Genomic DNA, 15,483 nt, shown 5'->3' with positions numbered 1-15,483 from the left:
AACTTTTCGTGAGTCTTTGCCGCGTTTACTATTGCCTTCCATGTTTGTCGGTCCTGTGCCACTAATTCCCATTCTCTCACTCCCATCTTCTCCAGATCTTTCCACTTTTTTCTAGGCCGTCTTTCAGACCTTCTTCCATCTGCCTTTTCCCAGAACACATTGTTTATAAGGCGCTTGTCGTTACTGCGTATCACATGCCCTGCTCATCCGAGTCTATTGGCCTTTATATATCTGACTAGATTTTCTTTTCCGAATAGACACTCTAGCTCGTTATTGTATCTGCGCCTCCATTCGCTTGTCACGCTGTCTCTGCAAGGGCCATATATAATTCGAAGGATGTTACGTTCCCATACCAGCAATTTATTTATTTCTCTTTTGGTTAGCGTCCATGTTTCGCTTCCATACGCGACTGCTGGTCGTATTATGGTCTTATATATCTGGATTTTTGCACCTCGCAAAAAAAGTTTTGACTTCATTAGTCTTTCAGACTAGCAGCATAGTATAGGTCAGCCAGTAGTGGTCAGACATAGAGAGCTCCTCTGAAACATGCCATTTTTGAATTTTATTCGATATTTCAGCTCTTACTAGCGTGATATCTATGATTGTTTGGCTATGAACATTAATAAAGGTATGCAGGTAACATAGCCCCATACATGTTTAATACATGATTACCCATAAGAAAGTCCTGAAATTAGTCTATCCACCACCACAGAAAGAACCCAGTACCTTCTGCTCTATCACATATACTGGCAAGAAAACAACAAAAATAGCCAGATACATAAAAAAGAAAGGAATAACACCAGCTCTCAGAACTAACAACAACTTAAACAAATATATTAAGAACAATAAAAGCCGAAAGAGAAAGCAACTACAGAGTGGTGTGTACAAACTAACTTGTGGTGACTGTCCGAAAACGTACATCGGTCAAACTGGCAGAACCATTGACAAACGGATAACAGAACACAAAAGGGCTTTCAACAATAGAAAAACAGACACTTCTACATACGCACTTCACCTTCTAGAATCTAGATCATAATCATTCTTTTAATGAACAGTTTCAAATTCTGTATATTCAAAATAAAGGCCTTAAGCTATCTTTATTAGAATCTATGGAAATTAATAAATTGAAAAATACAGATGTAATTCTGAATGACCAACTCGAGACAAACAGCTCCCCACTCCTCAACCTTTTCAGTTAAAGACTTTAAAAAGGCAAACACATAGTAAACTAAATCACTTGAGAAAAGCAGTCTGCCGAAACAGGTGTAGTCACATAGTTATAATAAATTTTGTGGAAGTATAGAAAACAAACGTTTTCAGTATTTTATTGTTAGATAAAATTAACTTTTATCAAGTAATGGTCGAATCCATCAATTATATGGAATGAGTATACAGGGTGTTTCATTGAGAAAGTAACATACGTTAACTGTAGAAAGAGGACACTGGGGCGGTCTCAAAAATACCATACTTAATGGGTCTTACTTCTTTAATAACAAAGATACGGGGTGATTTATCTATTTTGCCATTTTCCTTATTTGGTTCATAACTTTTTAACCATACTGTATATTTATTTTATATTTGGCACGCAAATATTATTGAAGGTGTACAATTAACTAATTTATTTAAAATTGTAAAAAATCCAGGTCCGGATTAAAAAATATTGGAAACATTTTCCGACCCAAAAACAACACCCTGTACATTAAATTTCTTTAAAATAGATTTTGCATTTGAAGAGAGGATAAAAAACTGAAATTAGTGGTATACTTTGAATTTTCGACAAAATGATTATTCTGGTCAAATTTTGAATTTGAATTCTGAAATTATGTGAATTGCGAAAGCTTGAAGTAGAAAAAAAATTGAAATACGACTTACAACTTGTTAATCACACTGTATATTTATTTTATATTTAACACCGAATATTCTTTAAGGTGTACAGTCATTTAATTTATTTAAAATTATAAAAAATTCAGCGCCGGATTAAAAAATATTGGAAAAATGTTCCGACCCAAAAAACACTGTGAATGACCCCAAAATGATTTTTCGGGTAAATTTTTGAATTTGAATTCTGAAATTATGTGAATTGCGGGAACTCGAAGTAAAAAAATTAAAATGTTACTTAATTCTAATTAATCCTAATATCCTAACATTTAATTAATACCATCATTTAATTTAAATTGGTAAAATGTTAACATTTTAGTATTTGTTTATTATGGCGACAAATAATTCATAACAAATTTTCAACTTTAATTAATGAATAAATAATAAAGAGTCCACAATAAACACATAACTTTAATCAACGAACTATCTTAAAAGTAAAAAAAAAAAACAGAAAAAAATTGCTGAAAATAACTTTTGGATATCTAAAATCCAAATTTTATAACGAAGAAATAAATAGTAGGGAAGAACTTCTTGGCCGTATTCGAGACGACTTCCAAGAAATGAAGAAAAACCCTGGCGAGGTTAGGAAGTCAGTCAGACAAATAACAAAAAGAGCATGACTTTCTCTTCAACAAGGTGGTGGCCATTTTGAACAATTACTATAGTTCTGATAAGTTATTTTTTGAAAAAATATTTCTGTTTTTCTTAAATTTTTAAATAGTTCGTTGATTAAAGTTATGTATTTTTTGTGGACTCTTTATTATTTATTCATTAATTAAAGGTGAATATTTGTTATGAATTTTATTTGTCGCCGTAATAAAAAAACACTGAAATATTAACATTTTACCAATTTAGATTAAATAATGGTATTAATTAAAATGAAGTCATTTTAATTTTTTTTACTTCGAGCACTCGAAATTCACATAATTTCAGAATTTTAATTCAAAATTTTACCAGAAAAATCATTTTGCCGAAAATTCAAAGTAAGCCACTAAATTTAGTTTTTTATCCTCTTTTTAAATGCAAAATCCATTTAAAAAAAAAATAATGTACAGGGTGTTTTTTGGGTCGGAATATTTTTCCAATATTTTTTAATCCGTACCTGGATTTTTTATAATTGTACATAAGTTAATTGATGGGGGAGCTTAAATATTATTCAGTGTTAAATATAAAATAAATATACAGTGTGTTTAACAAATTGTAAGTAGTATTTCAATTTTTTTCTACATCGAGCTCTCGCAATTCGCATAATTTCAGAATTCAAATTCAAAATTTTACTAGAAAAATTATTTTGCTGAAAATTCACAGTATACCAGTGAATTAAGTTTTTCATCTTCTATTCAAATGCAAAATCCATTTTAAAAAAATTTAATGTACAGGGTGTTGTTTTTGAGTCGGAACATTTTTCCAATGTTTTTTAATCCGGACCTGGATTTTTACAACTGTAAATAAATTAGTTGACTGTACATCTTAAGAGGAAACATTAGCGATCAACAGGTAGCGGAAACGCGTTCCAAGATTGCGGCTGTAATTTTGAATATTTTTTCGAGATATTTGGCACACGTATTCCTAATATAATAAAGAATGGCGGTACAGAGCCCAATTTGAAAAATATATTAATATGTGGAAATTACTCCGTAATTAAATACAATATTAAAAAAACGAGCCTGTACCGCCATTAAGAAGAACAAAAAAATACAATTTCTTCAAATAAACTTTTTTATCCGATGCCTAGATTTTGTGTCATTTTGGAACTACTAAAATTTTTTATTTCATTAGTAGTTCCAAAATGACACAAAATCTAGGCATCGGATAAAAAAGTTTATTTGAAGAAAGTGTATTTTTTTGTTCTTCTTAATGGCGGTACATGCTCGTTTTTTTAATATTGTATTTAATTACAGGGTAATTTCCACATATTAATATATTTTTCAAATTGGGCTCTGTACCGCCATTCTTTATTATATTACGAATACGTGTGCCAAATATCTCGAAAAAATATTCAAAATTACAGCCGCAATCTGGGAACGCGTTTTAGCTACCTGTTGATCGCTACCGTATCACCTTAATGAATATTTGCAAGCCAAATATAAAATAAATATACAGTGTGGTTAAAAAGTTATGAACTAAATAAAAAATGGCAAAATAGAGAAAACACCCAGTATCTTAGTTATTAATAAAGTAAGACCCATTAAGTATGGTATTTTTGAGACCGCCTAAGTGTCCTCTTTCTACTGTTAACGTATGTTACTTTTCCAATGAAACACCCTGTATTATAAAGAAAGTAGCGGTGTTTGTATATATACGCATTTTTTAATTAATTTTTTCTCCTGGACGATATGTCGATTTTTTGTAATTAAAAATCCAAAGCTTCCATTAGAAGATCTTTCTCTTTCGCCGTCCCCCCTTTCACTAATCCCCCTAATAATAATTTTTGTATCGCTTGCGACAAAATTGATGAACGACCATCTGATCTGTTTTTCTGCTCGTTCATATCCTGAAAAAGCAATTTCATCGGCAAAAAACAGTTTTTCTGTTTAATTGCAACATTCGTGGAGTATATATTATTTACGATTTCCAGAGATTTCCAGAGGGCGGAAATAAATCATTAATGGCTATCGGTTATTTCGCTGACTTGACGAGCTTTCGAAGATTTCGCTCAGAATTACTTTTTATTCGGAAGCATATTGTTTATTTATGTATTTGGGGGATGAAATTAACATTTGCTCAGAGCTAACATCCATATATTTTATCAATATATTTTCATGAAATGAATACATTGGTTTAGTGCGTATGAATTAATACGCACATCGGAAAAGTATAGGGATATTTTTATAGTCTAGAGAAATAAGATTTTTCTCGTGACACATCCCCCTACAGGCCGAAACCAAATTTTTTGAGTAGTATAGACATCTATAACAATAACCTGTATCCACAAGGAAAAGAAAAAGGTTTTCCTGTAGTTGGCTGTATACCATCAATCACAAAATTGGAAAGAAATCCTTTGTAAAAGGTATAAAATTTTTTTTTTTATTAAAAATCCCTTAAAAGGGCTACGTCACAACAAAACGTTTTCGATTTTTATAAAAAATCATCATCAGTGTTCGATAAACTGGATGCTAGCTGAGCCACAAAAGAAAAATATTTGGGTAAAAACCCTTTACATAAAATATAGATGCCTTAAAAGTGCATACTTCAGTAAAAAGGCCTGTGATGGTCACATGGCAAACAGGATAATGCCCTAAGGTAAGGTATACAGGTTTCCCAACACGTGGGATCCAAATTCAGTTGATCACATTTCAATGACAATTCATTTCAATGACAATCACATTTCAATGGCAATTTAGTTGCCATTAAGTCATTGAAATGTGATCAACTCAATTTGGATCCCACGTGTTGGGAAACCTGTATACCTTACCTTAGGGCATTATCCTGTTTGCCGTGTGACCATCACAGGCCTTTTTACTGAAGTATGCACTTTTAAGGCATCTATATTTTATGTAAAGGGTTTTTACCCAAATATTTTTCTTTTGTGGCTCAGCTAGCATCCAGTTTATCGAACACTGATGATGATTTTTTATAAAAATCGAAAACGTTTTGTTGTGATGTAGCCCTTTTAAGGGATTTTTAATAAAAAAAAATTTTTATACCTTTTACAAAGGATTTCTTTCCAATTTTAATAACCTGTATGTTTCTTGCAGCCGATTTTGATGATATACATAGTTATAAACAAATGACGATCAAAAAACGGTAAATTTTCGCTTTTTTCGTCTATTACCAAAAAGTTAAGCATTTTAAACAAAGAGAGTAAGAAACTCATAATTCGTATAAAAAACTTCAATAGGGCGTTCGCTGAATATGTCTATCCTTATTAGGTCTGGATCCCGCGTATGAAAAAAAAAGTTGATTAATAGCAAGCTGAAAATTTGTTAATAGCTTAAGGGTGTCTAGTCGGACAAACTTTGATATATGGGAACACTGGAACAGGGGAAGTTTTAATTGTGGAACAGGTTAAAAATTTGGAACGGTCAGACCACGAAAACGGCACATGTATTTTGTCCGACAGAACAGATTTAAACTCTCCGACCAGAGATTAAACTCTCATGCAAAAACCAGACTGCTATTTATCACCAAATGGGCGTTTTAATGAGTGGAACATCTAGAATATGTCAAATGACAGGAATTATGACAGGTGATAAATAGCAGTCTGATTTTTGCATGAGAGTTTAATCTCTATTCGGAGAGTTAAAGTCTGTTCTGTCGGACAAAATAAATGTGCCGTTTTCGTGGTCTGACCGTTCCAAATTTTTAACCTGTTCCACAATTAAAACTGCCCCTGTTACAGTGTTCCCATATATCAAAGTTTATCTGACTAGACACCCTTAAGCTATTAACAAATTTTCAGCTTGCTATTAATCAACTTTTTTTTCATACGAGGGATCCAGACCTATATTAGTTGCTTAGAAAATTACAAAATAAATTATAAATTTTGAGTTTTTATAAATATTTATAACTTAAGTAAAAAACTAACCTAGAACCTTCTTATTACACGGAATGCTGAGACTTCGTGTGCTTAAATCATAACCTAAATTTCAAAGCAATTGGTCAAATAGTTTAAAAGTTATTTAATTTGTTTATCCCAAATTTTTTTTTGAAACACTGTAAGTCAGAAAATGATGAGGTTACAGTAAAACTTCGGACAGTTTATGAAAGAGGAACATTTATAGTATTAACTTAATTAAAAACAAATAACAAAAAGTAATTTTAAACACTGTAAAATTATTTTGAAAAGACATGTCGATTTCTTGCTTACTTATAAACTTATAAACAATTAGAATATATTTTTAACCATTACCCGAAATAATATGAAAAATTATTTTTTCATATTTAGAAAGACTAAATTTTTATACACATTTAGAAAGAAAAACAATAATTGTCCTAGGACAATTAGGGACGAAGTTAGACCCCCCATTTTTAATTTACATGTTTTTTTGTCATTTTTTTTAATTAAATTTATAGTGTAAATTTTCTTCTTTCATAAACGATCTAAAGTATTACTGTAACTTCATCATTTTCAGACTTATAATGGTAGGGGAGCCCAAGCGGGGATTTTTGCAGTTACTCGAGCGCGTCAGATTATCATATGGGGAGAAACCTGGTGCCCTGCAGATGTACCTCTACCATATATTGGCTCTTAACACAGAGGAGTTCGTTAAGGGGGGCCCGAAAAAAAAAATCTATCCTTAAAAAAACTCGAAGTTATCAGATTAAGATAAGGTAAGTTAAGTACATGCAAAATAGTGTATATTTCAAAAATCTGACGATTTGAGCCGGACGTAAGGAAATGGGCGAGTCCCAAAGTTTCACAATAAAAAGCGAATATTTCGCGAAATAAATGACAGATCGAAAAACTAAAAAAAAAATGTGCTCAATATTTTTTAAAAATCTATCGTATGATACCAAACATGACACCCCACGGAGAGGGGTGGGGGGTAAATTTAAAATTTTAAATACAAATCCCGCGATATTTCGCAAAATAAACATTAGATCTAAAAACTGCAAAATACACTTAATCAATATTTTTGAAAAATCTATCGAATGGTACCGAACACAACCCCCCACGGTGGGGTGGGGGGTTACTTTTAAATCTTAAATAGGAGCCCCAAATTTTTATTTCAGATTTGGATTATTTACGTAAAAATAAGCAACTTTTATTCTTAACATTTTTTCGAACTATGGATAGATGGCGCTATAATAGGAAAAAACGATTGTTGGAAATGCGAAATTAAATTAAAAAATGGCAAGCGCCCACTAAAATAGAAAACTTTATTTAACTTTTTTTGGTTTTAGGACCTACTCTTTACGACCCTATAGGTCCCCAAAGCGCTCGAGTGACTGCACATTTAGCATACTTTGCTCCCCTACCATAATGTTGCAAAAAAAATTAATTTGGGATAAACAAATTAAATAAAGTTTAAACTAATTGACCAATTGCTTTAAAATTAAGAGTATGATTTAAGTACCAGAAGTCTCAGCATTCTGTGTAATAAGAAGGTTCTAAGTTAATTTTTACATAAGTTATGAATATTTATAAAAACTCAAAATTTAAGATTTATTTTACAATTTTCTAAGCAACCAATAAGGATAGACATATTCAGCGAATGCCATATTGAAGTTTTTTATACGATTTATGAGTTTCTGACTCTCAAATTTCTTTAAAATACTTAACTTTTTGGTAATAGATGAAAAAATCGAAAATTTACCGTTTTTTGATCTTCATTTGTTTATAACTATGTATATCATCAAAATCGCCTGCAAATATCATTTAATTTTCATGCATGATAACGGACCTCCACATACCATTAGGGTAACTAGAGACATCATTGAAGCAGAAGTTATCCCTTGTTTGGAGTGGCCTGCTTGCTCACCCGAGCTGAACACTATGCAGTATTTGTGGGATATGCATAAAAGAAAAATTAGAGCTGGCCGAGAAAATCCACAAAACACCGCACGGCTAGTACAAGCTGCTCTTAAAGGATGGAGCAACCTACCACAACAAAATGTTAATAATTTGATTAGGAGCGTGCCCACGCAAACTGAATCTTGCATAAGGACTAGAGATGATAACACTGACTACCAAAAAAAAGCAAAAAAAATAATAAAAAAACAATTTAAACATTATTCGTTTTAGATTTAAATTTTTGATGCTATTGACTTTAAAACAACTAGTTTCAATTTGTTTTTTAAATACTTTATTGTATTAGATTACTATTGTATTGTAATTGTTATTAGATTACTTCAAAATAAATATTGTTTGATTTCGTGTGTTCCTTTTTTTAAATCCGAACGAAATAATATGAAATATCAGATGATTTCATATAAGTTTGGTTGTGCGATGGTTACCACAATTACGTTACGACTATTGCCGTTAAATGTACTTATTTGAAAATTAATTAATTCAAACTTCCATCAAATTTTTTGCATATAAAGAATATTTAGTCTGACATTAAACGTTAAAGGCACCACGGGTATTATGGATAATAACGCTTTCGGTGCACGTATATCCCTCGCGACAAAGGCCCTCGGGATACACTATTGACCTCGAGCGTTATTATTCTTATATTGCCATTGGTACCTTAATAACTATATTGTTACAAAAATATCCCAACACTTTTCCGATGTGTATATGGACTATACCTTTTTCTAATGTATTTACATATTTTAAAAGAAAGAAATTTTTCAAAGATATGGATACACCTACGAAGTACACTATTTAAAAACACAAGATGGTTACATGGTAAAGCTGGAAAGACTGGGAACAGACGAAATAAATAAAAAGTGGAAAGGAGATAGGCAACCTGTACTGTTGCAGGGTGGAGTGGGAGCAGCTCCACAATTTTGGATATTACGAGGTGAAGACGGTCTTGGTAAGTACATATTGTAATATGTCTAAATAATTATCAGTAACCTGTGCGCGTCCGCTGCTGAGCATAGGTATCCCTCAGATCTTTCCCCCTGTCTCTGTCTTGTGCGGCTTCCATTCAGTTACTGATAACCAGGGTTACCAGATGAAATTTCTGGATCTCTCTAGACGGGAGCTTCAAATTCCCCTAGAAATCCCTAGCTCCGTTCTCAAACACAGAACAAAAAATTGTTTGCTATTCCGTGTGTAATAGAACAAAAAAAGAAGAAATTGTCATTTGTCAGCTATCAATTTAATATTATATGACGTCACTCTTCTTCTTTTTCTTCTTTTTTGGGGTTATGCCACTGACAATTTACCCAGTTAAATCAGGAAAAAGAAGAAGTTGTCATTTGTCAGCTGTCAAATAACCTCTATCTTCTTCTTCTTATTCTGTTTTTGGACTGTCCCTGACAATTTACCCAGTGATGTACCTATGAAGGGAAGAAAACTGTATCGTTAAATCTGAATTCTTCACCTTTAATTACTGTGTGCTAGTAGGCGCCAGCAATAAATATAAAAATTATGCCAAACTTTAAAAATCCCCAGATTTCCAAAGATAAATCAAGAAAAATCCGTGCATCCAGAGCATCATTACATGGTTTCCTGAAGAGAGCAAAAGTTCAAAATGGTCCATAGATAGATGGTAATGATCTCTGAGTCGAAATTACATATCAAATGCCTTTATCTACCTACAGTTTTACTCACGTATTGAGTACTAGGAGACAAATTTGTTGATCTTTGCCTCGGTGAATTGATGTGTGGTGGAGTGCAACTATGTAGACTCCCCATGTCTCTGCATTCATCACCCTTTATTCCTTGCAAATTTTAGAAGGATGGGGAATAGGTAAAAGAGAGAATCTGTTTCCGAATTAAGAAATCCAAAGATTTTATTTTTAAATTATTTATTTGTTTGAAAATGGAGTTGCTTGGGTTTCGTCGTTTCAACAAAAATCCCTTTCTTCATCGAAGCTCCAAAAATCCCTAGATTCGGGGAAAATCCCTAGACATGGCAAGCCTGCCGATAACACGCTTCCGGTTATCAGTCCATCCGGCTGATGGACGTCCTCTGCTTCGTAGTTCTTCTTGTCGTGGCCTCCACACTGTCGTGTGTCCACCGGTTGTCTGATAATCTGGCGACATGTCCTGCCAAATTTCATTTTTGCGACGTGATTATTTCAATAGCGTCTGTTGTTTTTGTTTTACGACGTATTTTTTTGTTTGAGATTCGGCCTTCCAGAGAGACATCTAAAGGCACGTATCCATTACGTTGGTGCTCCGTGCTGCATGTAGCTGCTCCACGTGGTGGATATGTTAAGGTATATATCCATACAAGGCTGATCCGCGCTCGGTGTAGCAGCTCCACATAGTGGATCCGTTGGTGATCGTCGCTCGGCCCTCACCCTCGGCGATCCAATCCTCCTCCTCCTTCTACGGCACTACAGCCCAAATTGAGCCTTGACCTCCTTTATTTTTGGCCTCCACCCTTGCTTGTCTCAATAGGAATAGGATCAGTGGGAAGATCGCGAAAAAGATGGAACGACAACTTACTAAAGGCGTATTGAAAAAACAGACAGAGTCATGTCTATACACAAAAAAGAAAAAGAAGAAGAAAAAGAGTATTAGTACTATTGAAGCAATCAACATTAGGCAAAACTTAATTTCCGTGTTGCGTGAATTCTGCAATAATGAGCAAGAGTTAATATTTTATTTGAATTACTAAAAAATAGTTTGTGTAATCAGTTAGCATCTTCGTCTTCTTCTACGGCACTATAGCCCAAATTGAGCCTTGGCTTCCGTTATTTTTTGCCTCCACCCTTGCTTGTCTGTGGCTGCTCTTCTCCATACACGGACTCCTAAAAGGACTTGTGCGTCGCTGTTTACTGTGTCTTCCCAGCGCTTTCTTGACTTTCCAACCGGTCTCTTTCCCTGCATTCTAGCTTTCAGTGCTCTTTTTGGTAGCCTATCCTCTTCCATTCTTATCACATGTACTGCCCATTGCAATCTTTTTATTCTAATGAAGTCTGAGAGGGGTGTTTCCTTATAAAGTTGATAAAGCTCGTTGTTGTATCGGCTTCTGAAGATTACGTTTTCCCTCATAGTTCCTGGTATTCTCCTAAGTACTTTCCTTTCAAATGTGTTGAGTTTGTTTTTGGATGTTTCTTTCAGGACCCAGGCTTCACTGCCATAGCATGCTATTGGTCGGATTAAGGTTTTAGAGATTCTGATCTTTGTATTTCGGTGGACGCTTTTAGACAGAAATGTATGGAAGAGGGCAAAATAAGCTCTGTTTGCCTGCGTTACTCTCTTCCGTATCTCTCCATCTTCTGATCCATCGGCATACATTTCTATTCCCAGGTATGTAAACTTTCGAACCGTTTCAATGTCATAAGACAAGCAAGCACGAAACCTCTCAGATCTGTTCACAAATATAAAAAGGGAAGTGTAATGTTCTGGAGAGGAATTGTGATCCATAAGAAAACTCCTTTAATTTTCATCGAATCAAGTTTAACGCCTCACAGGTATGTTAATAACCTGTAGTTAGGCTCTGGAGAGGTGCACCAGGAGAAAATTTAATTTTCATACATGATAATGGACTTCCACATATCATTAGAGTGACTAGAGACATCATTGAAGCAGAAGTTATCCCTTGTTAATGTAGACATATTCAGCGAATGCCATATTGAAGTTTTTTATACGATTTATGAGTTTCTGACTCTCAAATTTCTTTAAAATACTTAACTTTTTTGGTAATAGACGAAAAAATCGAAAATTTACCGTTTTTTGATCTTCATTTGTTTATAACTATGTATTTCATCAAAATCGCCTGCAAATATCATTTAATTTTCATGCATGATAACGGACTTCCACATATCATTAGAGTGACTAGAGACATCATTGAAGCAGAAGTTATCCCTTGTTTACTGTGTCTTCCCAGAGCTTTCTTGGCTTTCCAACCGGTCTCTAGTCCTGCATTCTAGCATTCAGTGCTCTTTTTGGTAGCCTATCCTCTCCCATTCTTATCACATGTCCGGCCCATTGCAATCTTTGTATTCTAATGAAGTCTGACAGGGGTGTTTCCTTATAAAGTTGATAAAGCTTGTTGTTGTATCGACTTCTGAAGATTCCGCTTTCCCTCACAGGTCCTAGTATTCTCCTAAGTACTTTCCTTTCGAATGCGTCGAGTTTGTTTTTGGATGTTTCTTTCAGGACCCAGGCTTCACTGCCATAGCATGCTACTGGCCGAATTAAGGTTTTATAGATTTTAATCTTTGTATTTCGGTGGACGTGTTTAGACCGAAATGTATGAGAGAGGGCAAAATAAACTCTCTTTGCCAGCGTTATTCTCTTCCGTATTTCTCCATTTTCTGATCCGTCGGCATATATTTCTACTCCCAGTAAACTTTCGAACCGTTTCAATGTCATTGTTATGTATAACGGCGATCCAATCGGTGGCGGTTTAATGTAGCGGAGCTCATTTTGTATCCATTAAAGCAGTTACACGGAGCATGGAGCACTAACGTAATGGGTACGCACCTTAACATCTGGTGCTCCATAGGCCTCTGAGTCACGCGAATCTTGTTTACTATAAAACATATTTAGATAGAGATAGACAGTTTTTAAATTTGGAACTTTTAGTTTGTGTTTTTATAAATGTTTTAAGCATTTCAGTTATTTGACAGTGGTTACGACGTCTGGATATCTAGTATACGTGGAAGCTTTCCTGAAGCCAAAAATGAAAAATATGAGAAAAGAGATCCACGCTATTGGGATTATACGTAAGTAAATATTTAAAAACAACATAAATAAATACAGTACAACCTGTCATATCCGGACCTCCCCATACCGGACGGTTCTGCCGTCCGCATCTACCGAAATCGACCGAGAAAGGCAGTCCTGCTGTTGGACAACGCACCCTCTCATTTGGATCCAAAAGAACTAAAAGATGGCGAAATAAAGTGTCTTTTTCCCCCAAATTTTACACCCCTCTGTCAGCCTATGGATCAAGATATTATAGGATCTATAAAACCAGTCTATCGACGAAAGTTATTGACGGCGTTGATTACTGGAATGTATGAAGGAGAAAACGTTTCAGAGACTATAAAAGAAGTGGTCTTGATATCCGCATTTTTTCGTATCCGGATCGGTCTGTGGCCACATTAATCCGGATATGGCAGGTTTTACTGTACTCCCAAAAAATATTAGACACAATTTTCGTTTACATAGTAACTCTACTATGTAGATTTAGTGTCCGTCAACTAGAAAGAAACGGGGCCTATACTGATTACCCTTGATTCTTCTTCTATTTCCATGACCGTTATCGATCATTGGATATCATGTTAGCTACCATATTTGCTATCATAACTTTATCCACAGCAGCTCTAAATAATGATGTAGTGGATTTTTCGTACCATTGTTTTAGATTTTTCAGCTATGATGTTCTTCTTTTACCAAAACTATATTTACCTTGGATCTTTCTCTGAATGATCAGGTTGTTCACTGCATACTGTTTTGTTGTTCTCTATTTATAAGTATATTTTATAGTCTCTAGTTCTATTTATAGTCAGTCAACATATGCCATACCATAAACCTAATTCTCCTTTTACTTACTAAAATTCCTTTTTAGTTTTCATGAAGTAGCTATTTATGACATTCCAAAAATGACAGAGTATATCGCAGAAAAAACAGACAAGAAGAAAAAGATCATATACGTTGGCCATTCAATGGGAACATCGATATCGTTTGTCTACGCCATCGAGAGAAAAGAACACGCTGAAAAGTATCTACGAGGAATAGTATCTTTATCACCTGTTGCGTTCTTAAATCATGCTGAACCAGCAATCAGACTTTTAGCGAAATTTGAAAGTATAGCTTTCGTAAGTACTCTTTTCATCATTTGAGATCATCATTATCATCCTCATCATCATCAACAGCCATTTCATCCATCATCGGATGTAAGCATGCTTTAGATGTGTCCATTCATGTCTGTTCGTCATTATTTGCATCCATTCGCTTGATGTCATCAGTCCATTTGGTTTGAGGTCTGCCTTCACTTCTCATAATTGCTCTTAATCGCCATTCAAGAATTCGCTTTGTCCAACGGTTGTCTTCCATTGTTCCTACGTGTCCTGCCCAGTTCCAACATGGCAAGCTTTTGGATTACATCTGTTACTCAAGTATCATATTACATATGTTGAGGTAGGTACTTGATAAAAAAATTGTTTTTTATACATGGATTTATCTGTTAGGAAATATCCACTTCTGTAGGTTTAAGGACGTAAATAAAAGAATAATTATTGAAGTTTTGCAATAAACCTGAAAAGGTATTCTATTAAACGGGTACCGGTTAAACAACATAAGTTTTGCAGATGACTGTATAGTATTTTTGGACAACCTAGAAGACCTGCAAGTCCTTATTAACAAAATCACGTACCCACTACAGTCAACAATCTGTCTGGAATTAACACAAACGTAAAGAAGACAAATCTTATTATCATTGGCAAGTAAAAGATAACATAAGGCCAACTCTACAACAACCAAATCCCTGTAGAGAGAGTGACGCACTATAATTGCCTCGGCACCGTAATAAATGAAGAATAGACCAACAACCAAGAGACAAGAGCATGCATCGGAAAAGCTAGATCCACCTTCAAATGGATGGGGGCCTTCTTCAAGAGCCAAAACCTCTCTCTTAGTTCAAAACAATAAATTTGCGACGCTGCGTCTTCTCTGTCCATTTTTCTGGTGTTGATTCGTGGACCTTGAACGACGGTATGTGCAGAAAATTGGAAACATTTCAGATGTGGTAATCAAATCTCGAAAGTTACAATATTTCTGATATATTATGCGAAATGAATCCAGATATGCCCTCCTACAAGATATCCTACAAGGAAACATATTTGGAAAGCGAGGTCTAGAAAAAAGAAGAACATCCTGGTTAAAGAATCTCAGAACCTGGTTCAACACAACATATAAGATAAGTTAAAAATTTCCATGATGATCGCCAACATTCATCACGGAGAGGCACATCAAGAAGAAGAAAGTAAAAACACTAACAAGACGAGTGCTGTTAACAGAAGGACCAAAAACTGCCTGTACGAAAACTTGTACATATGTGAGAGTGTGAATATGAATATACTCTCAGA

The 15,483-nt window shown here is 34.4% G+C and overlaps 1 protein-coding gene across 1 annotated transcript in view; it reads left to right on the top strand.

Moving 5' to 3' along the window:
- LOC114341129 (uncharacterized) overlaps window positions 1-15,483 on the top strand; it is an 83,116-nt gene that overhangs the window by 53,998 nt on the left and 13,635 nt on the right. Inside the window, exons 11-13 of the mRNA XM_050660874.1 lie at window positions 9,104-9,302; window positions 13,002-13,116; window positions 13,965-14,214. Coding sequence (XP_050516831.1) covers window positions 9,104-9,302; window positions 13,002-13,116; window positions 13,965-14,214 — 564 coding nt within the window. The remainder of the gene's footprint in view (window positions 1-9,103; window positions 9,303-13,001; window positions 13,117-13,964; window positions 14,215-15,483) is intronic.

Source organism: Diabrotica virgifera, chromosome 9 (assembly GCF_917563875.1).
Source record: "Diabrotica virgifera virgifera chromosome 9, PGI_DIABVI_V3a".
Classification (NCBI taxonomy): Eukaryota; Metazoa; Arthropoda; class Insecta; order Coleoptera; family Chrysomelidae; genus Diabrotica; species Diabrotica virgifera.
Note: the sequence above shows the minus strand (reverse complement) of the source record. Positions and strands in the feature narration are given on the sequence as shown.